The sequence below is a fragment of the Crotalus tigris genome, unplaced genomic scaffold (assembly GCF_016545835.1).
Source record: "Crotalus tigris isolate CLP2741 ecotype Arizona unplaced genomic scaffold, ASM1654583v1 scf7180000023746.1698619, whole genome shotgun sequence".
NCBI lineage: Eukaryota > Metazoa > Chordata > Lepidosauria > Squamata > Viperidae > Crotalus > Crotalus tigris.
The window spans coordinates 1,080,146-1,107,500 of record NW_024100155.1 but is presented as its reverse complement, the minus strand read 5'-3'; the positions used below and the strand labels follow the sequence as shown (position 1 = coordinate 1,107,500).

At 44.4% G+C, this 27,355-nt stretch overlaps 1 protein-coding gene across 2 annotated transcripts in view; it reads right to left on the bottom strand.

The window, feature by feature from the left end:
* The window catches only part of CERCAM (cerebral endothelial cell adhesion molecule), a 30,599-nt gene extending 10,379 nt beyond the window's left edge, over nt 1-20,220 (bottom strand). Inside the window, exons 1-2 of one of the 2 annotated variants that reach the window (XM_039321570.1) lie at nt 19,544-20,220; nt 13,414-13,475 (exon numbers count right to left, since the gene is read on the bottom strand). Coding sequence is in view for 1 of the 2 variants with exons in the window: in XM_039321569.1 (XP_039177503.1) it covers nt 1,507-1,742 (236 nt within the window). In the remaining variant the exon portion in view is untranslated. Of the gene's footprint in view, nt 1-1,506; nt 1,773-13,413; nt 13,476-19,543 lie in introns of those variants that run through there. The other variant, XM_039321569.1, reaches the window with a different exon arrangement.
* Nucleotides 20,221-27,355: the final 7,135 nt, after the last annotated feature.

Below are 27,355 nucleotides of genomic sequence, written 5' to 3'. Positions count from 1 at the left end.
GAAGGAAGGAAGGAAGGAAGGAAGGAAAGGGAGAAAGGAGAGGGAGGGAAGGAAGGAGTAAAGGAAGGGAAAGGAAGGAAGGGAGGGAAGGGAGGAAGGAGAGAGGGGTAGGGAAGGAAGGAAGGAAGGAAGGAAGGAAGGAAGGAAGGAAGGAAGGAAGAAAGAAAGAAAGGAAGGAATGAAAACAAATAGAAATTACTGTACAACAGACTCCAGATCGTGGATTCTGACTTTCTGGAACTGTCCAGCGACATTCTAAAATTCCCATTATCGCTTTAACAGATCCTACAGATGGGAAAAAGCTTAGCTCCTCCTCGATATAAAAACCACCCACCCTTCTTATTACAGGGCTGGAGCTGGGAATTCTACCAGTTCCTAAAAAAAGAACCGTAAACTCTTTTTCCTTTTTTTTTTTTTTTTTTGGCCAGGGAGAAGCTTTGAAAGGCAGCAAAGGGGAATCTTTCGACCTTTGCAAGCAGCCCAGGTGGGAGACAGGTGAGCCCTACCTGCCCAGCTGGGAATTATAGCTGTTTGAGGGACAGGGTCACGGGTGAGATGAGCGGGATGGCAGATCAACTCATCTGGGGGGGAAAAAAATCCAATTTATTTGCAGCTTAGGGTTCCCCAAGAGCCTTAGGCAGGTTCTAAACCACACACCGTAACATTAAACAATGTGTAGCATTCAGTTTTGTGGGTTTGTTTTTTTAAAGCAGCCTTGTATCCCTCTCTCCTCGCACAAGAAGGCCGCAACCCACATCCTGATATTGTTTAGAGCTCTTGGATTATAACTCCCATCGGGCTAGGATGCAGGAGGATGGGAGCTGCAGTCCATGGCGTCTGCAGGGGCGTCAAATTGGACTATGGGGGAGAGGAGAACCGACTTCAAGCTATGCTGAGGCCGAAACCCCCCAAGGAAGATCGTGGACCAGAGGAAAAACAACAGAGGAGCAAAATAAATTCTCTGGGAAAGCCACCTTCGGGGAAACAGCAGCAAAGGTCACCCCCCCAGCACCCCAAAATCTAAATTCTGCACCCCAAGTCAGCATCCATTAACACTCCGGGGGGAGAAACACGTTCCCAATCAGTTTCTAAAACCCCTCTAATGGAGAGACCCCACCCCAAAAAACAGTCCTTAAATGGGGCACCCTCTTGATGTCTAGCACATTCCTCCACCACCCCTGGCCCACACAGCCTGGTCTGGGGGCTCCAGGGTCAGGAAGGCACCCCCCAAAACGGGCAGAGAGCGCTTCAAAGCACCCCACGTCTTTCTCCAGCCTGCCTCTCCAAGGCAGAAACGATTCGGAAACTCCCAACTCGCGCGAAGGAGGGGTCCCACCCAGACCCCCCCCAATTTATCCAGAGTCCCAGAGACCCCCAAAGCCGACTCTGGGGGGGAGGCGAGACCCCTCCCCTCCTTCCAGCAGGCAGCTGTCCAGCTAAGAAGGGGGCGTCGGGGCTTTGCAAGGAAGACCCCCCCCGCCCCCCGAGCGCGCGCGCGCGCTTTACCAAATGGAGATGCGCTCCGCGGGGTAATCCAAGCGCTCCAGGGCCCCCAGGTAGTGGGGCAGCGAGTGCTGGGCATTGCGGGCCAGGATGGCGACCACCACGGTGGGCATCTCCTCCTCCTCCTCCCCCTCGCCCGGGGACTCCCCTTCCCCCTCCCTGGGGGGAGAGGAGACCCCCAAACCCAGGAGGAGAAGAAGCGCCAGGGCGCAGCGTTGCAAAATCACGGGCGGAGACATCGAGGCGGCCACGGAGGAGAAGGAAGAAGGGGGGCGCGGGGGGGGGCAGAGGAGGGAGCAGAGGCGGGGGCGGAGCCAAAGGGAGAGGAGGGGCCAGAAAAGGGGTGGGTGGGCTTGAATCTGCTCCCCGGAACCGAAGCTGCGGCGTCTGCATCCTTCCTCGCCGCCTCTTCTCTTTCCCCGGCGTAGAGGTGGGAACGTGGGGGCTGCCTACTCTCTTTCCCATCCCAGCTGAGGATGATGGGCCTTGCAAGTCGCTCCCCAACATGATAACCAACTACTAGTGGAACAGCTGGCGGTCAGAAGGTGTGGCTGTTCCATCACTGGAGGTTTTATAAGAAGAGACTGGACAGACACTTGTCTGGAATGGTACAGGGTCTCCTGCTTGAGCAGGGGGCTGGACTAGAAGACCTCCAAGGTCCCGTCCAGCTGGATTCTGATTCTCGCTCTTTAGATCCACGCCGTTGTTCAGCTGCAGGAGTTAGGCACCTAAAAGACAGCCAAATTCAGTATTCCCCCTTGTCCTAGAGGAGTGATCTCTAAATTGTGTTTTTTGGGGTTTTTTTTTTTAGCACCGTAACTTCAAATTGTCACTAAATTAGTCCACCAAAGCGCTAGTCCTCATGAAGTTTGCCCTTCCCCAAAAAAGGAAGTTGTTTCTTATTTCAGACCGTCCCTCCCTCCCCATGGTGTCCGTCACCGACAAATTTTGCCAGGGTCTAACCCTGCATATCCCCTCCCTTCAGAAAAAAAAAAGTGGAAGCGATCCCATTTTTCAAAACAGTGGCACAGCTTTGCCGCCTTATTCGACTTTTTGAATGGAATCTGTTTGGGGGGGAGGATTTTTTAAAAAAGTGTTTTCATGAAAATAGATTTTTAAACGGTCGGTTCACACGTTGCCCGTCTACGTGTCCTGCGTTGCTCTGAAGGCAAATCTTGACCTCCCCCAACCAAAGTTTTACTGCTTTAAAATTCTCCGTCCCTCCTCATCCTGTGGCTGAGCTACACATTTTGTTGTTGTTAACTGCGAAGTCGTGTCTGACCCATCGAGACCCCATGGACAACATTCCTCCAGGTCTTCCTGTCCTCTACCATCTTCTGGAGTCCATTGAAGCTCACGCCTCCTGCTTCAGGGACTCCATCCAGCCACCTCATTCTCTGTCGTCTCCTTCTTCTCTTGCCCTCCATCTTTCCCAGCATTAGGCTCTTCTCCAGGGAGTCCTTCCTTCTCATTAGGTGGCCAAAGTATTTGAGTTTCAAGAGCTACACATTACACTCAGCCAAAACATGACACTGAGATAGGATACAGCAACTGAGTTTCAGCTCAATTTCCCTGAAAGGATAAACTATGAAAAGGCTGCCATCTGCTGGGTAGAAAAACATCCTTTGAATCTGATTTTTCTGCATATACAGACACAGCTCATCTGTCTCATTTAGTGACAATTTGAAGTTACGGTGCTAAAAAAAAAAAAACCCAAAAAATTCAATTTAGGGATCACTCCTCCAGGACAAGTGGGATATACTGAATTCAGCTGTCTTTTAGGTGCCGTGAAATCTTAGCTTGCTTGTCCATCGACTCCCTCCATCTCTCTTTTAAAATTTTTGTCGCTCTCAAAAGTTGCGTCTCCGTCCTTAGGAGAGAATCTCTCGGTCTCCGTGGAGCCATCCCAGCTAAGCCCCTGTCCATGGTCCTTGCCAATCCAACGGTCCATTTAAGAGTTAGACCTTCAGAAACAGATCCCAGCCTTCAGATCTAAAGATGGACAGCTGGTCCTTCACGTATGTGGATGCGAACTGTGCATCTTCAGCTGATATTTATCCTTCAGAAGAAATAATCACATAATAATAACCACAAACTCAGGACTGAGAAAATGTGTTGTTCCACATCAAGGAATTAGAATCAGAATCAGAAGAGAGCTGGAAGGGAACTTGGAGGTCTTCTAGTCCAGCCCCCTGCTCAAGCAGGAGACCCTAGACCATTTCAGACAGGTGGCTGTCCAATCTCTTCTTAAAACCTCCAGTGATGAGGGAGGATGGATGGATGGATGGATGGATGGATAGAAGAAAGGGAGGGAGGGAGGGAGGGAGGGAGGGAGGGAGGGAGGAAGGAAGGAAGGAAGGAAGGAAGGAAGGAAGGAAGGAAGGAAGGAAGGAAAGAAAAAAGAATAGCAGAATAACTTAGAATATTCTAACTTAATTAGGCTCTCCTTCGAAAGAAGAAAGAGTAAGAAAGAGAGAGAGAGAGAAAGAAAGAAAGAAAGAAAGAAAGAAAGAAAGAAAGAAAGAAAGAAAGAAAGAAAGAAGCCAAACTTAATTAGGCTCATCCTTTGAAGAAGGAAAAAACCCAATAATTCTTGCACGTGTTCTAGTGTGACTGCAGAGGGCAACACCACACCAAAACTGCCAAGAGAGAAATGTAGCTTTATTGCCAAAGGAAGAAGCAGGGGCTGTTAAAAAACAGCCAATGACATGAGGAAACTCAGCATCCCATTATCCTGAATCAAATTTATCAGGGAATTTTGCTCAGGCACTCAGCCCGGCCCTTCCCGTCGATATTTAGTGAAATTCTCCACTCTTCAGACACAACCCATAAACGCAAGTCTCTTCTGCGCTGGCCTTGTTAGGGTGTGTGTGTCTCAAACGTAAGGATCTGGCTTCAAAATATCGCTTAGGACAGCCTTTCCCGACTGATGTCTTCTGCAGTGGTGGGACTGCAGCTCCCAGCCTCCACAACCAGCCTCGTGGGAGTGGTAGTCCAACATTTCCCAAAGATGCTGCAATGGAAAAAGCAGGTTGGTCAACCAGGACCGGTGAGGGTGTGTGAATCCAACCGGAAAAGATTGATTCAACAAACCGCAGTCGCATCGTGACTTTGTACAATCCAGAATTTTTCTCCTTTTCTCGCACGCCACCTCAAACGAATTCCGAGTTTTGCTTTCCAAAAGCTTTTGTTTTGTTTTTTTCCAGCCCGGATATCCTAAAGCATCCTTGGAAAAGCGCCGCTAAAAATCTGAATTAAAAGAACCCTCTCGGGGTGTAATACGAAACGGGAAGTTGCCATGTTAAGGATGCCCCCCCCAAAAGCTTTCAAAAGCTTCTTGTCCAATTCTTCTTGCTATTCCTAGACGGATCCAAGCGTTCCAGATTTGAAATATCTTCCAGGTTTCTGCTAAACTCATCTGCGGCCTGGCCTGTCTCGACTGTTTGCAATTTTGGGAAAAGTCAAAGAGCTGTTTTTGCCGTGTCAGAATCAGGCTATTTTTAGGTAGAATGGTTTTTGTGTGTGTGTGTGTTTTAAATGCCTGATTTGTCTTCTTGTATTCCCCGTTACTCATAAATCCTTTGATATTATAATGTTTTTTTCTCTCCTTGGCCAGATACAACGGGCAAAATTTCATGCTGGTGGAGATTTATTATTTTTATTTTCCACTCTCCAAAATACAGAAAAAAGAAAGGCAGCGAACTTCACCCGGGATAGTTTGAAAATGTCATTATTGGGGGGGGGGGAGGTTGTCCGCACAGCCAGCCAGATGTTTTAGACTGACATTTGGCCTTTTTAATCCCCCTTTCAAGACTTTTCTCCTGCTTATTGCTATCAGGAGTCCTGTAAAGGTAGACTGCCCCTTCGTAAGGAGGTTCAACTGTTGGCTACCATACACACTGTTATGAAGATTCTTCTTGCACCCAACGAGACTCCAAGCTCCACCATCCTTTCTCCAGCCTGTCCTCCGAGGAATCAGCCTTAAACTCAGAACATAGACTCATAAGGCCGCAAGGGACCTCAGAGGCCATCTAGACCAACCCTCCCGCTCAAGGCAGGAGACCCTATACCATCCCAGCCAAATGGCTGTCCAGTCTGTTTTTGAAAACCTCCAGCGATGGCGCACCCGCAACATCGGAGGGCAAGCTGCTCTGTTCATTAAAGAGGGTTTAAATTTAAACCCTGGAAATGATTCATATTAATACCGTATTTGGCTCGCTTGCTCGGCCCACTTTATCAAAAGCGAAGAAATAAGATAAATAAGGCTTGGGGGAAAAACTCTGAAACCCATTCCCGTCTGACACAGACCCCCTTGGCCAGCTGCCTTCCCCCCCCCTTTTTTTTTCCTCTCCCAGGAAGGCAGAGAAAATTGAAGCGCTGGTCACCCTCCATTTCAACGCTTCGTTTAGCGACCGTTCCGAGTTACAACGGTGTTGGAAGAAAAGTGACTTAGGACCCTTTTTCACACTTGCTGTCATGTGTCTGATTAACGAAACACTTCAAAGAACCTTCAGGGATTTTTTTTTTAAGCTAAAAAGCCTTTATTAGTGTTTCAGAGATGTCAGCACGGCATGGTGGAAGTGCTAAGATCTGAATTTCCCTTCCTTTGCACATAACATTCCAGGGATTTCGCTGTCATCTGATTTAACTCTAAAAATACTAGACAGTGCTGCATATATCGCCAAAGCAAGAATATTCAATATTAGCAGCGTTGACACTTGCAACTTTGCAGCCTCTCCCATCCCACCCCGGTCAGGTGGTCAAAATTCGGACGCTTGGCAAACGACTCGTATTTATGACGGTCGCCGTGTCCATGAGTCACGCAATCTCCTTTTGCGACGTCCGGACAATGGGGCAAGCAAGATCAGACGCTATATTTTTTTTCTATCCTGCTCTGTGGAGTAGAGAGTTGGTTTCTGACAGAAGGCCACCTGAAGAGACTGGAAGCATTTGAAATGTGGATTGACAGGCGGCTGTTACGTAGAAGCTGGGTTATAATAATAATAAAGTTGGAAGGGACCTTGGAGGTCATCTGGTCCGCCCCCTGCTCAGGCAGGAAACCCTATACCATTTCAGACAAATGGCTGTCCAGTCTCTTCTTAAAAACTTCCAGTGTTGGAGCATTCACCGCTTCTGGAGGCAGGTGGTTCCACTGGTTAATTGTTCTGACTGTCAGGAAAGTTCCAAGTTGCTTCTCTCCTTGATGAGTTTCCATCCGTTGCTTCTTGTCCTGCCTTCAGGCGCTTTGGAGAATAGCTTGACTCCCTCTTCTTTGGGGCAACCCCTGAGAGATTGGGTTGACAAGATCAGAAACGAGGTGATAAGCCTCCTGGGGAAGCCATCATCAAAACAAAAAACGAAAATTGGAATATTTCGGACAGGTGATGCGACACCCAGAAAAATACGGCGTGCTCCATTTCATCCTCCAGGGAAAGATGGAAGGCCAACGAGGTCCAGGCCGAAGAAGAACATCGTGGCTTCGAAATCTAAGGGACCGGTTTGGACAAAACTGAGCAGCACTTTTTCGTACGGCTGCTGATAAAAACAGGATTGCCAACGTGATCGCCAACGTCCGATAACGGATATGGCACAAGAAGAAGAAAAATGATTCAGCTTCAGAACTGTGGCGAGACAGGTTGTAAAACGGGGCAAAGCTCCCAATGACTGCCTCGCTTTGCAACATAACATTTGGGCTCAACATTTGGGTCTCTGTTGGGGACTGCCTGCATTCCCAGCTTATTTCCCCCCACCCCACGCAAGGTGCTTTTTAACCTGGGGGCAAAGGTCTCTTCCTTCCCTCCCTCCTCAACACCCCCCCCTCCCCATCTTCTATCAACCTATTTTGATTCTTCACTTCTTCGGGTTCAAAAAAAAAAAGAGACCCATTTTCTCTCCTTTACGTTGTTTCCCCCCCCCCCTCTAAATTCTTCCTTAATGCTTCAGCTGGAGCTGTCTGAAGTTTGGGTGGAAAGCCATTCCGGGTCTTCTGGAAGGGGTGGGAAAAAAAACCCAGGGGGGGGGGCCCTTCTCGGAAGCACTGACCCATACACCCGGCCCCCTCCTCTCCTCCTTTCTCTCCCACCCACCAGGCCCTTCGGGTCAGTCCCAGCCCGAACCGGGGCAGCTGTGATGGAAAACAAAAGCCATTCCCCCCAGACAATGGCCTTCTGTCCGTTGGCAGATGCTGACCGGTACGGTGGACAGAGGCCTGTCCGGAGCCATTGAAGGGCCGTGCCAGGGTCCTGCTGGCGAGAGACAATCTCCGCCCGGGTGATGGAGAGTCGATATTTCAAAAGGTTTTGTTGTCAGATGACCCAAGGAGATGGGGCTGACCCTCGAGGGAGGGGGGGAGGCCCCCCTCACGCCCCCCCCCCGCCACCCTGCCAATGGCAGCCAGGCGCATTCCTGACCTCGGGAAGGCGGAGGTGGGGGGGGGGAGAAGTTTAAAAACTCCAACAGGACGAACAATAACCGTGTCATGGAGCTGATTTAGGGGACCACTTTCCATCACAAAAGGCAGACAAAGGAACGCTGGAGGGAGGGAGGAAACAGAGGGAGAGAGAGAGAAAAAAAAAGAGAGAGGGGGGGAAAAAAAAACCAGAGAAGGAATCAAACAGAGAGAAGCAGAGAGCCCTCTTTTTCTCCTGGGGGGGGTGGGGGTGGGCTTCACCTGTCCTCCATCCCAGCCTGGCTTTCCCACCTGCCTTCTGAATTCACCGTTGTACAGTCCAGTCTGCAAATAAGCTCTCCAGATTCCTTAATCCTCTTCTCTCTCTCTCTCTTTTTTTTTTTTTACTTCCTTCCACCCTGGGAAAAAGATTGCAAGGCCTTAGCCCGTGTCCCCCTTCCTGGGTTAAAAGGCTACCACCCCCCAAGGGAAGCTGGGTCTCTTCTCCCAGCTCCCCCTTCCCCAAATAAAGCCAATTTCCTTCTCTACAGTCACAGGGGTAACAAGTTGGAAGGGATCTTGGAGGTCTTCTAGTCCAGCCCCCTGCTGAATCAGCTGACCCTATCCCATTCCAGACCAACGGCTGTCCAATCTCTTCTTGGAAGCCTCCAGGGGTGGAGCACCCACAACTTCTGGTGGCAAGCGGTTCCAGGGGTTAATTGTCCTCACTGTCAGGAAGTTTCTCCTTAGTTCCAGGTTGCTTCTCTCCTTGATGAGTTTCCACCCGTTGCTTCTTGTCCTGCCTTCGGGTGCTTTGGAGACTAGCTTGACTCCCTCTTCTTTGGGGCAGCCCCTCAGCTCATGTTTTGGATCATATTCAGGCAGAAATACTATAAATTCTAAAAGCTTCACAAATGGGGCTGTGTGTGTTCCTGGATCACTACACGACTCATCTAGTTTCTGCACTGCGGGATTGTGTCTCTTTCACGCCCAGTTTTCTATTCGGCTCTCTGGACTCATTTAAATAAGCCATAAGCAGGATGTCTGTCATTGAGGGTAAAGGTTAGATTTAAACATATTTACTTCCAAGGAGGTCCTGCTGAATAGCCGGGGACAGAACTATAAATAAATAAGTAAGCCTAGGACCGTGGAGAAGAACAGCTGCTGGGTGGATGAGCAAGTTTCTTCCTAGTTTGAAAATGGAAACTGACTTTGAGATAAGATATGGTGGTAATGTAAAAGTTCACCAGATGATAAACAGGATGGTATCCCACGTATGCAGTAGTGAGGATCTTGAGTTTTGATTCAATTGGAAGCTAGCTCAACTTATCCCCTGCGCCAATCCATCAATTCTAACAGGAGAAAGAGGATGGATCTAACAAAATGAAATTCAGCGTTGAGAAAAGTAAGATTTTACACTTAAGCAAGAAAAACCAGCTGCATGGGTACAGGCTAGGTGAAACTTGGCTTAATACAAGTAACTGTGAGAGGGACCTTGGAGTCGTAGTAGACAATCACTTCAATGTGAGCCATTGAAGTGTGCGGCCGCAGCCAAAAAGGCCAACACAGTAATGGGCTGCATGAACAGAGGGATAGAATCAAGATCACGTGAAGGGTTAATATCACTTTACAAAGTGTGTGTGTGGGGGGCAGAGAAATATGAACTTTTGGTGAAGGAAAAGTTTTTTGAAGTTCTGGAATGGAAAGAGGTTCTTTTGATACCGAACGGTTGAAAAGGGGAGCAACTTCTCCCTCAAAATTATGGGGGGGGGAGAAAAAGCCCTATTCTCTGTAGGGCCAGGGTGTGTGTGTGTCCCCCCCCCCATCCAGGGAAGAGCATGCCTCATTCATTTGCAAACCCTGGTCAAAAGGCCTTTGTGAAAAGCCTTAATTCTTGGGTTTAGCCTCGGAGATGTCCGTTCCGTGCACCACCAGACACACGCCAGCGAAACGTGGCCGGTCTTTCCTCCCGGATGGGTAGAGAGCAACAACAAGGACACAAATCCACACAAACACTTTTGATTCACAGGATGCAGTGTCGACGTGGGCCACAGAACGCGGATCAGATCCCTTTGCAGGAATTGCTCCCTGTTGGGGCAGACCCTAAGAATATTTCTTCCCTGGATCCATTAAACCTTAGGTGCCTTGTTTTCCTCTACCCTCCACATGGCTTCTTCCTCTTGTGTTGCGTCTTTTTAGCTTGTATCTCTAGCTTCCGAAGAACAGGAGTTCCTCCATGGCTAGGGTGACGCATCAAACAAATGAACAGGTGCCCCCCCCCAACTTGAAAAATTGCCTTCCTGCAATTTTTACGTTGTTCTTTGATTTCTCGAACCCCTTTAAACGTGAGAAGCAAAGTTCGTGGTTTCGTGAGGTTTTAAATCCGAAATTTGCTGGATTTAAACTCTTTTGTTTCTGCCCTGATTTCTCTCCCCCAGGAGAGGGGAAAAAAAGCATAAATAAATAGGCAAACGTTGGAAAAGAGCCTGGATAAGGAGTCAAATCTAAAGAAAAGTCCAACTTATAGAATGTCCGGCATTCTGAGGTGTTGCAATTTCAGCCTTTATTTCAGATTTTATTTCACTTCTGCTCTGCTTTTAAAGCAGGCGGTTCGCTTTGTTCTGTTTTTATTAGAAAGGGAAGGGAAAAAATATTGTAAATAACTTCAGAAGGCTTTTTTTTCCCCTTCCCTTTCTCTTTGTATTTATGAGGAAAAGTGACAGGAAAGAAAGAGGGTGGAAAAAAAATTTAACCGGGCAAATGTTACGTTATTTATTTAGCTCAAAGAATCAGCATTCGCCATCTGGGGATATTTAGAAGAGTTTGATCTTTCTGTTCTAATTCTCCTCCGAAACGAAATCCGTGGCAGAGAAAAATCAATGTTTTAGCCAATTCAGGCCAAAATTAAGATGCTGCTGAATAACAATATTTGGTTATTGTTTGGTTGTTTAGACCACGCCAAAAAAGAAAATGTAGAAAGACGAGTTGCTAAACTCTTTTTGCCCAAAACTTTTTTTTTTTAAAAAAAAGATCAATCATCTTTAAAAAGGGAGTACAATTTTTAAAGACAGGCTAAAACAATGAATGTGGTTCAGTTTGGCAATGGAATAGAGCCAGAGACAGGGGAAAAAAAACATGTTTATGCAATGCAAAAGTTTTTTAAAAATATCTTTTAGAAATCCTTTTGTTTTTTTTTTTAGAAATCAAATGTTAAAAAGTCAGGCTCCAAATTTTAATCTTGCTTTCTGGTCTAAATACTGAATTCAGTAGCATCGTTTATGGTTGAATTACAACAGGGGTCTTCCAACATGGCCCTTTGATGACTTGTGGACTTCAACTCCCAGAATTCTTCAGCCAGGCACGCTTGGCCAAGGTTGGTTGAAACATGGTTTGCTGAATAAACCCCAGTGTGGGAGTCAGATCCACTGAACCATGTTACTACTATTACTACTAATAATAATAATAATAAAGTTGGAAGAGACCTTGGAGGTCATCCAGTCCAACCCCCTGCTCAGGCCGGAAACCCTATACCATTTCGGACAAATGGCTGTCCAGTCTCTTCTTAAAGACTTCCAGTGTTGAAGCATTCACAGCTCCTGGAGGCAGGTTGTTCCACTGGTTAATTGTTCTCACTGTCAGGAAGTTTCTCCTTAGTTCTAGGTTGCTTCTCTCCTTGATCAGTTTCCATCCGTTGCTTCTTGTCCTGCCTTTCAGCGCTTTGGAGAATAGCTTGACTCCCTCTTCTTTGGGGCAGCCCCTCAGATACTGGAAGACTGCTATCCTGTCCCCCCTCGTCCTTCTCTTCATTAAACTAGACATACCCAATTCCAGCAAACGTTCCTGTTATGTTTTAGCCTCCAGTCCCCTGATCATCTTTGTTGCTCTTCTCTGCACTCTTTCTAGAGTCTCAACCTCTTTTTTACATCGTGGTGAATGCAACATTCCTACTTTTCCCTGGATGCTTTTTTTTTCTTCCTTTTTTCCAAAGAGTGACTCAGCTTCAGTCTCCATGCCAATAGCATCCTTCGTCCCCTTTGCACCCCTGTCTACGTTCACTTCCGTCAAGGATTTCCTCGCTGGGCTTCTGTTTGACCCACCTACAGATCCAGACACAGGCTGTACCCTGATCTGGATTAGAACAAGGTGGGGGTCCTGCCCTCCTTCTCCGAGGCTGGCCAAAATTATTTGTCTTTCCCTCCCCAAAGGTTGCAAAATGCAACCTCACCCTGTTGATTTTGCAGCTTCCAGCTTGTCAGGATGCTACTTAAGGCAAGTGCAGAGATCAAGCCCATCCTTTGAGCGGTGTGGGAAAAAAAGTACTTTACTAATCCATATTTATTGGTGCAAGAAAGCAGGGGAGGGGGTTAGGGCAAAAGACACGAGGAGCATCTGAAGAATGCTTTCTTACTGCGGGGGTGGGAAGTTTATACAGCCCCTCAAACTTTGTCTTTGTCTCTGGATCAGTTACATTTTGTTCCTTTTTCCCCCCCTCTTCTTTCCTTCCTTTCCTTTTTTTTCTTTTTGAGGGGTTCCCTCCACCCATCAGGGGTTGCCAAGCGACAAGAGAAGACTAACCAAGATATTTTCTTTCTTACAAGTGGAGCAGAAAAAGATTACAGAGGAGAAAGAAAGAAAGAAAGAAAGAAAGAAAGAAAGAAAGAAAGAAAGAAAGAAATGGAAGGAAGAAAGGAAGAGGAAAAGAGAGAGAGAAAGTGAAAGAAAGGAGAGAAAGCAAAAGAGAGAAAGAGAAAGACAGAGAAAGAGAGAAGAGAGAAACAAAGAGAGAAAGAAAGCAGAAAGATGAGAAAAAGAAAAGAAAGGAAAGAGAAAGAGAAAAAAAGAAAAACGGAAAAAGGAAAAGAGAGAAAGAGAGAGAAAGTGAAAGAAAGGAGAGAAAGCAAAAGAGAGAAAGAGAGAGAAAGAAAAGAGAAAGAAAGAAAGCAGAAAGATGAGAAAAAGAAAAGAAAGGAAAGAGAGAAAGAAAAAGGAAAAAGGAAAAGAGAGAAAGAAAGAGAAGGTGAAAGAAAGGAGAGAAAGCAAAAGAGAAAGAGAAAGAAAAGAGAGAAAGAAAGAAAGAAAGAAATGGAAGGTAGGAAGAGGAAAAGAGAGAAAGTGAAAGAAAGGAGAGAAAGCAAAAGAGAGAAAGAGAAAGACAGAGAAAGAGAGAAGAGAGAAAGAAAGCAGAAAGATGAGAAAAAGAAAAGGAAAGAGAAAGAAAAAGAAAAAGAGAAATAAAGGAAAAAGAAAAAGAGAGAAAGAGAGAGAAAGTGAAAGAAAGGAGAGAAAGCAAAAGAGAGAAAGAGAAAGAAAAGAGAGAAAGAAAGAAAGAAAGAAAGAAAGAAAGCAGAAAGATGAGAAAAAGAAAAGAAAGTGGCTTTCGAGAATAAATAGCCTCAGAGAACGTACCGAGTGCCACCAGAGAAGCCACTCAGCTAGTGGTCAGCCAACAGAAGTCCCAAGAGGGGAAGATTTCATTCTTGGACCGTTTCTTCGAAGGGACCTACAATTACTGCTTTACTCACCAGAAATATAGGAAGGACAGCTGATCGGATCAGTCCCAGATGGGCGCCTTTGCGAGTCTTTCCTTTAAAAATAAAAAAATAAATAAAATAATAGAATAATAATGGTTGGAAAAGTGAGATTACAGAGTAAGCACAATCAACCAGTGGAACAGCTTGCCACCTGAAATCGTGGGCGCTCCATCACTGGAGATTTGTAAGAGGAGACTGGACATTCACCAGTCTGAGATGGTATAGGTTCTCCTGCTTGAGCAGGGGGCTGGACTAGAAGACCTCCAAGGTCCCTTCCAGCTCTATTCTATTCTATTCTATTCTATTCTATTCTATTCTATTCTATTCTATTATTCTGTTCTATTCTATTCTGTTCTATATTCCATTCCATAGTCTGTTCTATTCTATTCTCTATCTCTATCTCTCTTATATTCTATTCTATTCTATTCTATTCTATTCTATTCTATTCTATTCTTTCTATTCTATTCTATTCTATTCTAATTCTAATTCTATTCATTCTAATTCTATTCTGTTCTATTCTATTCTATTATTATTTTCTATTCCATTTTCTATTCTGTTCTATTCTATTCTAATTCTATTTTATTTTCTAATTCTATTCTATTCTATTCTATTCTATTCTATTCTATTCTATTCTATTCTATTCTATTCTATTCTATTCTTAACTTTTATGACTAAGCAAAAATTAACCCAGACAACACATTGTTCATTAAGCACAAATGAATTGTAATGATAAAAAAACTAATAAAATACTTTTAAAAAGGAAAAGAAAAGAATAATAACTTTACGGTCACTTTGAATGTACACTAATCAGCAAAACCCAGCCCAGGAGGAAAAGTTGTCCTTTTCACAACTTAAAAAGGGTTTGACCAAGCCACCTTTGTATTAAAAAAACACACCCCCAAACCTACAACTAAACATGATTCCAGCTGTAATCTGTTTCGCCCCTTTGCCTGCTCAGATCTAATCACTTTGTGTGGTTTGTGACATAGCAGCATCCGTTTGTGACCGCACACCATAATATAAAGATAAATATAAAATACAGGCAGTCCTTCACTTAGCGGCCGTAACTCAGCCCCAAATTTCTGTTGTGACCTTTGTCAAGTGAATGTTGTCCCATTTCACGACCTCGGTTGTTAAGTGAATCGCTGCAGTTGATAAGTCAGTAACCCGGTTGTTAAGCGAATCTGGCTCCCCCCCCGTTGACTTTGCTCGTTGGAAGGTCGCAAAAAGGGAACACGTGACACCCCCCTGGGACACGGCAACCCGTCATAAATATGAGTCAGTCTGAATTTGGATCGTGTGATTGTGGGGATGCTGGAAAGGTCGTAAGTGTGAAAAGTGGTCATAAGTTACTTTTTTCCCAGTCCCGTTGTAACTTTGAACTGTAACTTTGAACTGTAACTAAGTGAACTGTCGTAAGTTGAAGACTCCCTGTTAATGCTATAAGCTGTTGTTTGGCTGGTGTGTTTGTGCAGCTTCTGGAGTGAGGCGATAACAATGGCTTCTTGTAATTCCTGACCTGGGTTTAAAACACGGGGAGGCCTGCATACTTCTGTTAAGGGGGACTTAACCTGGTTGCATGCTCGGGCACGCATCCCTGGGCAAACCCACTATTGAAAAGAGGTTTGTAATAATAAACCGACATCACCACAAGCGTGCGTTCAGCAACACAGGCAGGCTTAACCAGAAACGGACAGTTTAAGTGTCATGGCTGCCTCCCCTTCAGTCCAAGTTTATACCCTGAAGGAAGGCAGTCAGCTTGGATTGAACCGCTCACCAATCTTGCAACGCCCGTAAACCGTGGTTAGAAACCCCCAACTGCTGTATTAACCTAGCAGAGGTCCAATCAGCCCTTGCACAGGGCAGCTGGGCCAAAACCCAAGAGCTAAGGCCATCCGTGGAGTACGACCGACCGATGAGGTTGTGTTGAAAAGTCAGCCGGTTGCTAACACGCTCAGGGTAAGAAGCAAAAACTGGGCAAAGGGGAAGCGGTGATGGGCAAAAGACAAAATAAATGTTGGTTTTCTCTGAACCCGTTAACGGTGTGTCTGTGTTTGTACCCCCAAAACTAGGGACTGCATTTCCAGAGCCCAGCCTTCTCTGAAAAGAAACTTCTCCAGCCATTCCTAAAATCCGATGGACACACAACGCGCGCTTCTTGGCTCCATCTCTGCCCGGCCGCGTGGTCCAGCCTAGCTTCTCTGCAGGCCAGGCCAGACTGGGAGGGGGGTGGGGGTGGCCTGTGTCTTTAAGAGACACCCCAGCCTGCAGCTGCTGTGCCCGCGCCTTGTGAAAGGAGTCTGGAGATTCATGGCCCTCTGAAAACACAATAGACATTTATCACCCTGTGGTGTTATTCAAATCCAGTACCAATTGAAGCTCATCTCGATTCTCTCCTTCGCCATCCTCTGCAACACACGTATTGTTGCCGGGCTCCACTAAAAAGCCTGGCCCTGGACAGAGGCAGCCTTCAGTCTGCTGGCGCTTTGGGAGTGTGTGCTGTGCAGTGCCCAGCGGAGAGCTAGGGAAGAGAGCAGCAGAGAGAAAGGGGGAAAAAAAAAGAGAAAGAGAGAGAGAGAGAGACAGAGGCTTTAGGCCCAGGAGAAAGAGCGAGAGAGACAGTGAGGGGGAAAGAAGGAAGGAAGGGAGGAACGGAAGGAAGGAAGGAAGGAAGGAAGGAAGGAAGGAAGGAAGGAGATGAAAGGGAGGAAAGGGAGGAAAGAAGGTAGAAATGGGAAAGGAGGAAAGGAGGAAAGGAAAAGGAGGAAGGAAGGAAAGAAGGAAGGAAGGAAGGAAGGAAGGAAGGAAGGAAGGAAGGAAGGAAGGAAGGAAGGAAGGAGCTTCCCCACTTTCCATAGAGAGCAAATTTAGAGAAAAGCAATCCAGGAAACATAAAAAACTCAGTTCGCCTTTGTAGATGGGAAGGAAGGAAGGAAGGAAGGAAGGAAGGAAGGAAGGAAGGAAGGGAGGGAGGGAGGGAGGGAGGGAACGGAACGGAAAGGAATGGAAAGGAAAGACGACGAGGATGTTAACGGCTTCTGTGGGCGCCCATCCCTGCATCCCCGACAGCGAATGAGATACAGCAAGGATGCTGGTTAGTCTTGGAAAGCCCGGAGCAGAAGACGGAAAGCTGGAAAGCCAACAGGGAAAGACCCCAGGAGCAGTGAGGGGACCACCCCAAGCGCCAGGGACTCAGCAGCGTGGAAGGGAAGGGAGAACCCAGGAGCAAAGCGGAGAGACCCAGACGGCGGTGGAGGAAGGATGGAGAGAGAGAGAGAAGATTCAGAAGAACGGGAAAAGCATCTTTTACCATCACCTCTTCAGCCGCGTGGTTGGGGGGGGGTGTCTCTCTCTCTCTCTCCCCTTCAATCTCTCTTTCCCCCCCCCCTCTCTTTCCTTCTTCCTTTCACCTCCAGGATCTGGGGGCTACCGCAGGACAGGTATTCCCCCCAAATTCTTGGCTTGGAAGGCTAGGACCCCAGGTGTACTTGCAGAGCAGCTGGGCTGATGGGGAGAACCCCCCCAATCGATGGGGCAAGGCAGAGGGAGGGGGGAGAACCTCGTCCATCGTTCAGGAGCAACGGCATGGATACCACCACCACCACCACCACCACCACCACCACCACCACCATCATATTATTATTATTATTATTATTATTATTATTATTACTACTACTATTATTTCCTTCAACGCTTTAGCCTTCCTTTACAAGCCCTCCAGCTGGCCAGGGAATTCAAGGCTGGGAGGGGCGTTAAATGGGGGGGGTTCCCCTTCAAAGGCTCCCTCCCTGTTTTTTTTGGGGGGGGGGGGCAGCCGGCTTTGCCAGCTAGCTTGCCTGCAGGTTTGGTATTTCCCCTCTCCTCTCTAGGGCTGGGTTGGGGGGTAGTGGTGGAGGAGGTTTAAAGCTTGGCCCCTTAATTTGGGATTATTATTTTTTTTCCTTCTTCGGCTTTTTTCCGCCTGCGTCCTTTTTCCTCGTGGTTTCCTCTGGATAATCCGACTTTCCCAAGCGGAAAGGGGAAATTCACGTGCCTGGGCATGCAGGTGGGGACTGGGAAGAGCTGTGTCGGCGGTGTGTACGCGGTGTGTAAGCGTGCGTGCATGCATACACACACACACAGAGACAGTCCTATACACACAGCTCCCAGTTTCTGGCCACCCTGCGCCTTATATAAGGGAGCATCCAAAAAGACCCCTCGAAACCACTTCTTGAAACAGAACCAAACGGGGTTTCTGATTTACTGATCTTTGGATTTAAGCTGCCTTTTCATAGGTATTTTTTTTTTTAATTTCAATTTTCCTGTAATAGGGTTGGGGGGGGGGGGAAGAGAAGGAAAGCCTTAAGTCACCCAAAAGGCTTTCATTTTATTTTTTTGGGGAAAAATGAGAAGAGAAGACTGGCAGAGGATGGGGGGGCGGGGAGAGGAGGAGGTGTTTGAAAAAATTCCTGATCAGGAAAGGATGGGTGGAAAGGCCTTTGCGAATGTGTTTGGGATCTTCTCCTAAGAGGTGCTGGGGGGGACAGGCAAACGAGCAAGTGGATTTGATGGTGCTGTAGGTAGGGGAAAGAAAAGTTTTCAGGTTGGATTGTTTTAGGGAGGAAGGAAATAAAGGAAGGAAGAAAGGAAAGGAAGAAAGGAAAGGAAGGAAGGAAGGAAGGAAGGAAGGAAGGAAGGAAGGAAGGAAAGGAAAGGAAGGAAAGGAAGGAAGGAAGGAAGGAAGGAAGGAAGGAAGGAAGGAAGGAAGGAAGGAAGGAAGGAAGGAAGGAAGGAAAAGGAAGGAAGGAAGGAAGGAAGGAAGGAAGGAAGGGGAAGAGAAGGGAAAGGAAAATATCCTGGGTATGAACTAGGGAAGGAAGGAAGGAAGGAAGGAAGGAAGGAAGGAAGGAAGGAAGGAAGGGGAAGGGAAAGAAAAGGAAGGAAGGAAGGAAGGAAGGAAGGAAGGAAGGAAGGAAGGAAGGAAGGAGAAGAGAAAGAAAAGGAAGGGGAAGAGAAGGGAAGGAAAAGGAAGGAAGGGGAAGAGTAGGGAAGGAGAAGGAAAATATCCTGGGTATGAACTAAGGAAGCAAGGAAGGAAGGAAGACAGGAAGGAAGGAAGAACTTCTCTCCTCTCCAGAGAGCGCAAATTTGGAGAAAAGCAATCCAGGAAATGGACAAAAAAATTCTCAGTTCACCTTTGTAGATAGGTCCATCTTTCCTAAAAGCAGAGGGATTCCTTTTAAAAAAAAGTCATATCTTCTCTTCCAGTACCTGCTTTTTTTTTTTTTTTGGCAGTGGGGAGTTGGAATAATTAAGAAAGGAAGGGGATTCCCCCCCTCCCAGAATCCCATCGCCTCCTGGAAAGCTGACTTGGTTTCTATTTTTTTATTTATATATGTATGTATATATTTTTCTCCAAAGAAAAAGTGGCAAATCCTTGTTGGAAGCAGGGCCATCGGTCTGCCCCCCCAAATACAGGGATGGCGAAGCCTTTTTGCCCCCATCCCCCCCTTAACGAACGCAAAGGGCTTTTCGTTTTTTTTTAAGGTAGCCTCTTAACTGGAAATTAAAACACATACCGATGATGCTTCTTTTCCCGTCTCCAGCAGTTTGGAAGAAGAAAAAAAAATGTGTGTGCAGCGAGGGCCAAATTTTTAAAAATGTGGGCTTACTTGAGCATTTTGATTCATTCAATTCATTTTTTTAAAAAGAATCTTCTTTCCCTATTTTTTTTTTTTTTTAGGCATTGGGGAAATTAAAGTGTGTGTGTGGGGGGGTGAAATCGGAGAAATAAAAGGCAGGAGAAGTTGCTGCTGAATAATTTGAAGAGGCACCTGAGCAAAGAGCTTTTTAATTTAATTTTTTTTAAAGAGCTTTTTAATTTATTTATTTTTTAAAAAAAATTCTATATCTCCTTTTTTTTTTTTTTGGTAAAGCCTCGTCAAGCCCAAAGCTGGAACCTTCGCTCCTGATTGTCCAAACGCAATTCTTGTCCAGAAAAACATGCAAACCAAGAATTGTGTCTGGACATCGGTAGCTAAGCCTTCAAAATCATCCGGGTTGCCTACATATTCGGAAAACGGATTTCCTCCATCCTCCATCCACAGCGGATAGCCAGGTAATTCCCATCTTGTTTACTTACTTTTTTGGCTAGGTGTTCATCTCTGTGTCTTGTCTGGTAGAAAAATGTCTTTAAAAAAAAATGAGATTTCTGCTTTAACCCTAAAAAGATAAAGAAAAAAAAAAACCTCAGCAAATTCTCCTTTTTTTTTTTCTTTAAAAGCACCCAAACCTTTGCATGGGTCAAATCGCTATTGTGATTTATTGCAAGTTATTTTGCTTCGTGGCATTAAAATGAAAGCTGTCCAAAGGTTACATTGACTATTTCTAAACTGTCTTATTGGTGCATTTTACATCCTATTAATTGGTGCTGGTGTCATTCCCACTTTTAACCTGCAAGGGTTTTTTTCCCCCCAAACGGAACACTTTTTTTTTTTAGAGGCTTCATTTTTGTTGTTGTTGTCGGTTTGTCGTGTGAAGCCACTGGGTTAAATTGTGGTATTTGGGACGGAATTCTTTCTAAAGAAAGGGAGACATGTCTTTTGATAGAAATTCCTTTGCAAGAATCGATTGGAAACGTAACCATCTGAGCTTCCCATTGCCTGGAATAGTTTTGCAAAATGCCCAGATTAGATGTGCATCAGATATTTTGTTTTTAAGATTCAGGTTAGAAGGAGAGAAAAATAAGGAAAGTGGAGATAGATAGATAGATAGATAGATAGATAGATAGATAGATAGATAGATAGATAGATAGATGGATAGATAGATCTCTATCAAGGAAGGGAGGGAGGGAGGGAGGGAGGGAGGGAGGGAGGGAGGAATATATATATATTCAGTCCTCCTCTTTCATGTCCCCCCCTTTCTTTCTTCATTATAAGAGGAGAAAATTCCTTTATTTTAACTCTGTAATCCTTTCCGAGTGTTTTTCATTGGCAAGCAGGGGGTTAAGACTGCAAAGAAGTGAGAGAGTGAGAGTGAGTGTGTGTGTGTGTGTGTGTGTGTGTGTGTGTGTGTGTGTGAGTGTGTGTGAGAGAGAGAGAGAGAGAGAGAGAGAGAGAGAGAGAGAGAGAGAAATGGGATTTTACTAGGAGCCAAAGGTGATGCTGCTCAATTTCAGGTAAGGCAGAGATGACAGGGTGGTTTGCCTGCTTCTTTATCTCTTTTTTTCTCTCCAATGATATAATATCAGTGATGGAAGAAAAAAAAAAACGGGAAGGAGATTTGCAGCCCCCACGTGGGTTTAAATACTCTATCAAAGGCGACAGAGGACAGGAGGGAGGGAGGGAGGGAAAAAAAAGATTCTTTCGCTTCTCCTCCGCCACCGCCACCCGGTTTGCAGAATTTCCTTATTTCCAAAACCACTTTTTTTTTTCTGGATCTCCCCTCCCCCTTTGAAACCCCCCCTCCTCCAATTCTGAAAGAAAGAAAAGAAGAAAGAAAGAAAGAAAGAAAGAAAGAAAGAAAGAAAGAAAGAAAGAAAAAGAGAAAGAAAGAAAGAAAGAAAGAAAGAAAGAAAGAAAGAAAGAAAGAAAGAAAGAAAGAAAGGGTTTTTTTTTTCTCCTCCACATTCTCCGGATCGTTTATAGTTTAACGGGCATGGATTTTTTTTCTCTTTTTTAAAAAGCAGCCTGTATTGTGGCTCCCCATGCATGCAAACACCCACCCTACCCACAAACACACACGTTAGATGCCCATCTTAACAATAGCAAGGGGGGCTTGTCTGATCGTTGGTCCATTGGGGTGTGAAACCCTCCTTCAGGATGTGTGTGTGTGTGTGTGTGTGTGTGTGTGTGTGTATCTGGGGAAAGGAAGCTAAGCTGAGCCAGGGAACTGGCTGGGGGGGGGGGCAGAGAAGAAGATACCGTAAGAAGAAGAAAAAAGTCTGGTTTTTAAAATTGCACAAGGCTGCCTTCCTATTCCTCTCATTTTTCCAGCTGCAGAAAGGAGGAAAAAATGGCCCGTTTGTGCATCTTTCCCCCCCCTCCAAGAAAAAGCTAATTCTTAACTGGGGGGTCTACTCTGGAGCAGTCCCCTGATTGTTGGGCTGAATGAAATACACCCTGCCATTTTTTAATGGACAGGACAAGCTTTGGAAACACCATCCTGCCTGCTCTCTTTGAGAGTTGAATTTCTCAACTCCGCTAAGGAGTTAATCCCCAGGCGCCTAAATCTCCAAGCAAAGAAATAAAATCAATAGCAAAAATTTTTTAAAAAGCAAAGTTCTATGAGCTATGAACAGCCAGAAACCAGGGTTGGGGGGGGGGGAAAAAAACAGAACTAAATGAAAAGCAAAACCGCTCCCGTATCCAACCCAGTAAGAAAGAGAGAAAAAGGACAGGTTATTTCTGGACGTCTTAAAATCCTAAGCATCCTTCTCAGGACTTATTTTATTATCTTCCAACTGCCCTAGGGCAAAAACAAAAAAAAACCACCAACCCCTCAGTCTACCCATCTGTAAAATGGTCCCTTCCAGGCTAAGGAAAAAAAAAACAGGTGAATATTCCAGCCCAGCAAAATTCTTCTCTTTTTACTCCAAAACAGGGAGCAACGTGGACCGTCCGGTTGGGTTGGGTTGGGATGTCTTCCATGCTCCCCGAAGAGAGAAATCTAGCTAGGGGGTGGGAAACCTAGCTCTCTGCTGGGAAAGGCTGTTAGCTCACCTGGTTGAGCCCCCCCCATTGCATTCTAGCTTCTACGCCCAACATCAGAAAGAGACTCACAATTTGTGGGTCCGCTAGGAGAAATAAAAGGGTGTGTGTGTGTGTGTGTGTGTGTTTGTGTGGGCCTTGCGTGCAAATCGGGTCTCGGAAAACACAGCAAGGTTTGTGCAGTACTAGGGGGGCCTCAAGTAGAACCACGGATGCATTTGGCAAAGGTATTTGAAAACATGGCGATTGCCATCTCGTTATTATAGTAAGGACCAGATTCCCTGCTCTGTGCCAATCACCTGTTGTGTAGTCTTGCACACCCAGTTTGAGGCCGCCAGAGCTATATCGCACAACGGCTGTGCAAAGATCTCAAGTCTCTATTGCCTTATATTAGCATTCTGGCTTTTTAAAAACAAAAAAAACAAAAATTGCTGCTTGTTCTTGGCTTAAAGACAAAAATAATAAAAAACCTCGTTTGCTTCTTTGCAGGGAAAGCTTGCTTAATCGAGACTTCAACTCCCATGATCCCCTGCCAGCAGGGACTAGGGAGCAATGGGAGATGAAGTCCAACCGATCGGAAGGGTATTTCAGACTGGGGGAAAAAAAAATGGCTGTAGAGAGGTTATTCATTTATTTAAGTAAAATACATCTGAGTCAGAGCAACCGTATGCTGCTTTAAATGCAGATATGTGACCGGTCCGTTTGATGATTTTTTTTAAAATGTATTTTTTGTGGAAATACAAGGTTTTTGTTTCTGGTGATCGTTCATTTATTCCTTTGTGATGTTTTACTTTCTTTCCAAACCCCATCTACAATTGACAAAGAGGTGAAACACAACAATGGTGCTTAATCCATCATAGTGATTTTATACAATTAACGCAGCAAATATTTTGGCATTATCACTGGGCTGAGTTTTAGTATCTAACTGACTCCCAGATATTATATTATAGTTTAGACCGTGTTGTGTTCTGTTTCTGTGCAACTGGACAGACTGGGTGCCAAGTTACGATTTTAACGTAGATTTTATTTGCTATTTATCATCTTATTCTAAAAAAAAATTAACTGGATATTCCTTGAGTGTTTTTAATTTGCTCTGGTCTTTGACCGCTGGCTTGACTTGACAAGGAGTTTATTGTTTGTTTGTTTAACTGGCATTAAGTCAAACAACATACTGTTCCTAGCTATACTACCTTTCTACATGCAGGGGAGATTTTATTGGGATCTGTTAATATGATTTCTCTTTCTTTGCAATTTAAATGCTATATAAACTTGTCTAGTTATCTCGTATCTCAGGATTGCAGACAAAACTCTAAATGGAACAGTTCAGTCTGAGGATTAGGATTCAGTGAAATTTGGGGATACAGTGTGTGCGTGTGTATTTTAGAACAGTTCAGTCTGAGGATCAGGATTCAGTGAAATTTGGGGATATAGTGTATGTGTATGTATGTATGTGTGTATATATGTGTGTGTGTATATTATGTATGTATGTGTATATATACAGTGTATATATATGGTGAGAATAAAATATGATCACCAGGAAAAGTTAAAACATTAAAAGTTTTAATATAAAACAGAAGTATATATATATATATGTACTGTAATAGTATAGAAGAATATGCAATAGAAGAATGGGACGACAGAGAATGAGATGGCTGGATGGAGTCACTGAAGCAGTAGGTGTGAACTTAAATGGACTCCAGAAGATGGTAGAGGACAGGAAGACCTGGAGGAACGTTGTCCATGGGGTCGTGATGGGTCGGACACGACTTCGCAATTAACAACAACAATATATATATATACACAGTATATATACACAGTATGTATATATGTATGTATGTATGCAATTTTATATAAAATATAAAACCACCATGTTAGCACAACTATTCAGTAAATTGCTATCTCAAGATAACATTCTTCTTCAAAACATGCCCACTTGCAGCAAAAGAATTATTTCCTTCCTTTTGTGTAACTAAGAAGCAATTTCAAAGGATTCAGAAATTAACAAATCGTGTTACAGGGACAAAAAAAAATACTTCTCCATACAAACTTGTCTTAGCAGAGTAAATGTAAGACAGTGGCCCTCAATCTTTTCTCCACCATGGACCCCTTTTAAATACCTTTTGTGGCCCCAAGACTTAACTCAAGATTGAAATCTTGACATTACTTTAAGCCTTCATGGACCCTATGTGACGACATTGCGATTCCCCCCCCCCCAAGGAGTTATAAGACATGATCAGAGAGAGAAGTGAAGGAAGGATGAATTGAACACACCTTGGAAAAATAAAAGATTGAAGTGGAAAAATGGCAAGAAACGTGAAAGTAAATTGATTTAACAAGGGAATTTCTAACTACTGTACGTAACACTGAAGAGCCAGAGGGAAGAAGCAACTTAAATATTGCAGTGGATAAACAACTAATTCACCCTGCATTTTTTTTAGTAATATTAACCAGCTAAATTCAAAACTGACCAGAAATTATTTGGAAAGAAAACAGGCCTGGTTTGAATGGATTTCTGGAACTGGATATTTTTTTATTTTTTGTGAAAGACAAAAACTAGTTACTATAACAGGGAAAATGCAGTTGGAAAACCACGTGCCATTTGCGCTGATTTTGCTTCGAAATACAAATTAACTAACCACTGACTAGTCAACGGTGCCAGGAATGGGCAAACTTTCGTGATTTTAATTTTAGAGAGAATTTTAATGTTGAAAAGCAGGGCTTCCGGTTCCAGAAAATAGAAACTTGAAACATGAGTCACACACGTAGTCTTTGTATAGAGCTACATCTCCATTTATCAAGGACTCAGAGCGTTTTTAAAGCAATTTCCTTCTGTTAAAAAAGTCCAGATGCCTGTCCATCTTTAATGTCAATTTATGGCTTAATACACAGGCCTGGTTCAGGCCCATGCTAAGACTGGAGGAATTTTGTTTCTTGCTGGGTTAAGAAACAAAAATCGAGAATTGACACAGTTTTTAGCTTGCATCCAAGTTTAAATAACTTTAAAAGTTAATAAAGATTATTTGGGTGCCAGTGGCAACAATATTGCTATGGATTAGATAAAACTGTTTTGTTTCTTTTCCAGCCCTATTTTAACAAAAACCAAAGTGGTTTGTTTGCAAAAACAAAGCACCAAATAAGATACACAGAAACACAAAATGTGCTAAGTTGTAACTCACTAGTAGTGGGTCCCACTCCAGCTATTACTTCCTGTTGGGGAAGAGGGCGTGGCTATTCACACCCCACCCCTTTTCCAAGTTCAACTTCCTGCAATTCCCCCCCCCTTTCCATTTCCCAGACAATATTTCCCAAGTAATCTTATTGAAAATTGATTTTATTAAATGTATTTTGTATTAAACTGTTGTTTAATTGTTCTTGTAGCTTTGGAGACACCTGAATGAGAAAGATGCGATTTTTTTTAAAGCTTGTATTCAGGGAGGATTATTTAAAAAAAAAAAAAAGATTTTCTTCTCATTTTCGTTTTTAATTCTGTTCTCCTGCCCATCACACTTTCCCGGAATGGGTATTTTAGCCAACTTGTGGATACAGAAATATCAGTTCATTTTTAACGGGCTTCACAAGCCAGAGTTAGCTGAGTTCCACCCTTTTTTTTCTTTTTTTTGATGGGGAGCAACTTGTTTTAAAACTGCTGGTGGTTCACCCCATTTGCTGCTTTGTGTGTTTAATATTAAGAGAGAAAAAACCAGCCTGTTTGAAGACAGGCAGAAGAGAGAAAAACCAACCATGGTTGACAGCCCAGAAGAGATAAGAAGACATTTTAAAACAGGCATTTTTTTATTTTATTTTTTGCCATTGTTAGTAAAATGTGCTAGAAAATGAGATTTCAGAAGATTGTTCAGTCATTTTGCTCCCTTGCTCTTATTCCCTGGAATTCAGAGTCTTTTAAACAGCTCTGCTAACTTTTTTCTTGGGGGCCAAAGTATTTTAAACATTCCAGTGTTCTCCTTACAAAACATCCAGGTCAGGTTTGTCCCAAAGATGCTTTTTCAACTGGACTTTCTTGTTATTCTTTGAAGACGTTTCGCTTCTCATCCCAGAAGCTTCTTTAGCTCCAAGAAGAAGAAAGTCCTTAAAAAGCAGCTTTGGGATTTCTCTTTACCCCAAGCAATTCTCTTAAAACATGGGCCTAAATTTCAGCCCTGGAAGGTTCCCCTTCTTTAAGCATCAGAAAGAATCTGGCGACATCTTTCCACACTAACGTATTTTATTTACAAAGGTTCCTGAATTAGACCAGTTCATAAAACATGTTAGGAATTCTTCAGAATGGATCCCAAGACGTCTATCTTCGCCGGATCCCCGTCTCTTGCAGGATTGTCAGGTCTAACTTTCCCAGGTTTTTAACGGTGCTCGGACGATTCCCCTAAACTTTTACGGCTCTGCTAAATAAAATGTTCGGCTCTGCAGATTTTACTAGGCTGATTAAACCGGATACATTAAATTGCTGATTCATATGATTGTTTTAAAAAAAAAGGATTGACAGTCCTTTTAATCATCCTGGGAGTTTCCTTCAGCTTTTATACCAGCGGTTCTCAACCTGTGGGTCGGGACCCCATTTGGGGTCGAACGACCATTTCACGAGGGTCGCCAAACAACGCAGTCCGCCATTTTTCCCCCCCTTTTCCTTAGCTGTTCTACTCCCTTTTATTCTATTGGCTTTTGAAAGCCAATAGAATAGACTCTCTTGAACAGAGTGTAATTCTATTGCCTTTCAAAAGCCAACAGGAATTGTCCAGGCTGTCTCTGCCCTGCTGAGCCTGCCAAAAGTCCCATTCTGCAAACGGTGCTGCACCAGTTGAGTCGTCCTCGACTTACGACCGGTTGAGTAGTCCTCGACTTACGATCGGTTGGGGGTCATGGCATTAAAAAGGTTGAGAACCACTGTTTTATACTGAGAAACATGTATATTTTACACATCCAGATTTTGAACAGAGTGGTTTTTTTTGCAGATCTACTAAACACAAAGTCAATTTTGCCTTTGGGATTTAGGTTTTGAAACGACAGTGTTGGCAGCCTTGGGGAAAAACAGAAGAGTTAAATGTGGCTAGTTCTTAAGTCCTCTTCTAAGGTCCTCAGATTTGGATCCTGCTCACAAAAAATCACCAGTTAATAGCTAACTTCTGAAGGGCTGGGTTCAAATCTCTCAGCACCTCTCTTTAATCAATGGGTTCTTGACAGGAAACCATTTTTCAGGCGTTTTGAATTCCTTGCGCCACCCAGAAGCAGAAGCT